This window comes from Egretta garzetta, unplaced genomic scaffold, assembly GCF_000687185.1.
Source record: "Egretta garzetta isolate BGI_Z169 unplaced genomic scaffold, ASM68718v1 scaffold14, whole genome shotgun sequence".
Lineage (NCBI taxonomy): Eukaryota > Metazoa > Chordata > Aves > Pelecaniformes > Ardeidae > Egretta > Egretta garzetta.
Window position 1 is genome coordinate 7720404 of NW_009259588.1, and position 1116 is coordinate 7721519.

Consider the following 1116-nt stretch of genomic DNA (forward strand, 5'->3'; position numbering starts at 1 on the left):
GGGGAAGAGAGAGAAAGAAAGAAGTTGATCTGCCTTTCTCTTTCTCTCCCTGCCACTCCACATGCCCTGCTCGCCGCCCCCTGCAATTGCAAAGCCCTTCTCCTCGTTCGGCGGGAATTCCCCTTTTTCTCAGGTGGTGAAGAGGTGTTGTTGAGAAGTGCCGTCACCTCAAGCAGATGTCTAAAAAGCATCTTTTTCATAAACTGTATTACATCGAATGGGATTAAGTTACCCATCCCAAGAGGAGAGGTAACGACGCCATTGTGCTCGGCGCCTCCCTTTTCACACCCCAGGGAGACTGGCGCACCTCTTTCACTCTTTGCCTGGTTGGCTTTGCTCTGCTTTGCCATCAGGACTCTCTGAATTTTTTTGCTTCAGTATGAATTCTGTACTCAAAACATGACACAAAAAACTGATGTTTCTAAACACGGCTTTGTTCACCTGTAATTTCTCTGCTGCACTTTGCACAGGAAACAGAGCAAAAGAACATGAGTGTGATGGTGCAGATAGCAATCTGGCAAAGTAACTCATGCAGCAAATAAAGGGAAGGTATAAGCCATCTCATTTTTTTTTCTTCTGTAGCATTCACTGGTGAACGAGACAGTGTCTTGACAAAATGATCTCAATGGTTTTGTTTAAGTAACTTCGAGAACTGCCTGTCTCAAAGCCTACGTGTTATTATAACGCCCACTCTCTCTCTCCCCCCTTTCTAATAGAGCTACGTGCTTGTACTTAAAAAGAAAGGGAAGGGAATAAGAGGGAAGCAAAGCAAGGCGCCAAGCTCCCTTCTCCCTCAGTGCTACCTTGTGAAACACGGAGCAAGCCAACACTGCCTGCCACTACAGCCCAATGAACAGCACCATTTCCATCTCACGTCCTCACCCTATGTTTCAGAATTTTAAAAAAAAAAAAGAAAAAAAAAAATCATGGTAGGCTTACATACAGAGACCAGATTTTCAAATTCAAGTGCCTAAACTTTAGCTCCTAAATCTGTACTTTGCTCCCAGGGCACTGCAAGTAAGATCAAGCCTCTTCTGAAAGCGTTCAAATACTGATTGATGTCTTAAACGTACAGCTAAAAGGTTACTCTGACACCTAACAACAGCAGCGATTCAA

General features: G+C 44.3%; 1 protein-coding gene across 1 annotated transcript in view; it reads right to left on the reverse strand.

The window, feature by feature from the left end:
- The window catches only part of HIVEP1 (HIVEP zinc finger 1), a 34800-nt gene extending 34450 nt beyond the window's left edge, over positions 1-350 (reverse strand). Inside the window, 1 exon segment of the mRNA XM_035893443.1 lies at positions 233-350. Coding sequence (XP_035749336.1) covers positions 233-350 — 118 coding nt within the window.
- Positions 351-1116: the final 766 nt, after the last annotated feature.